Raw genomic sequence first — 302 nt, 5'->3', positions numbered from 1 at the left:
TCCATCGAGGACTTCAGCGAAGTGTAAGCGGCGCCGGCGCGCGCGGCGGGGAGGGGGCAGCAGGGCCCGGTGCTGAGACCAGGTGACCACGCGCAGGTACCTGGTGACCACGCTGATGGGCGCCGACCTCAACAACATCGTCAAGTGCCAGGCGCTGAGCGACGAGCACGTGCAGTTCCTCGTGTACCAGCTGCTGCGCGGGCTGAAGGTGGGCGGGGCCGGGGCGGTGCTGAAGGTGGGCGGGGCATGGGGCAGGGCTGGATGTGGGCGTGGCCTGGGCGGGCGGGGCCGAAGGCATGCAG

General features: G+C 71.2%; 1 protein-coding gene across 6 annotated transcripts in view; it reads left to right on the top strand.

Annotated features, from left to right (window-relative positions):
• The first annotated feature begins 6 nt into the window (after positions 1-6).
• Positions 7-302, top strand: part of MAPK11 (mitogen-activated protein kinase 11) — a 3,636-nt gene continuing 3,340 nt past the window's right edge. For all 6 annotated transcript variants that reach the window (XM_015568732.1, XM_015568731.1, XM_015568730.1 and 3 more), the window contains exons 1-2: positions 7-23; positions 97-208. In XM_015568732.1, coding sequence (XP_015424218.1) covers positions 116-208 — 93 coding nt within the window. In that variant the 5' untranslated portion in view covers positions 7-23; positions 97-115. The remainder of the gene's footprint in view (positions 24-96; positions 209-302) is intronic.

This window comes from Myotis davidii, unplaced genomic scaffold (assembly GCF_000327345.1).
Source record: "Myotis davidii unplaced genomic scaffold, ASM32734v1 scaffold845, whole genome shotgun sequence".
Classification (NCBI taxonomy): domain Eukaryota; kingdom Metazoa; phylum Chordata; class Mammalia; order Chiroptera; family Vespertilionidae; genus Myotis; species Myotis davidii.
This window is presented reverse-complemented; position numbering and strand designations above follow the sequence as displayed.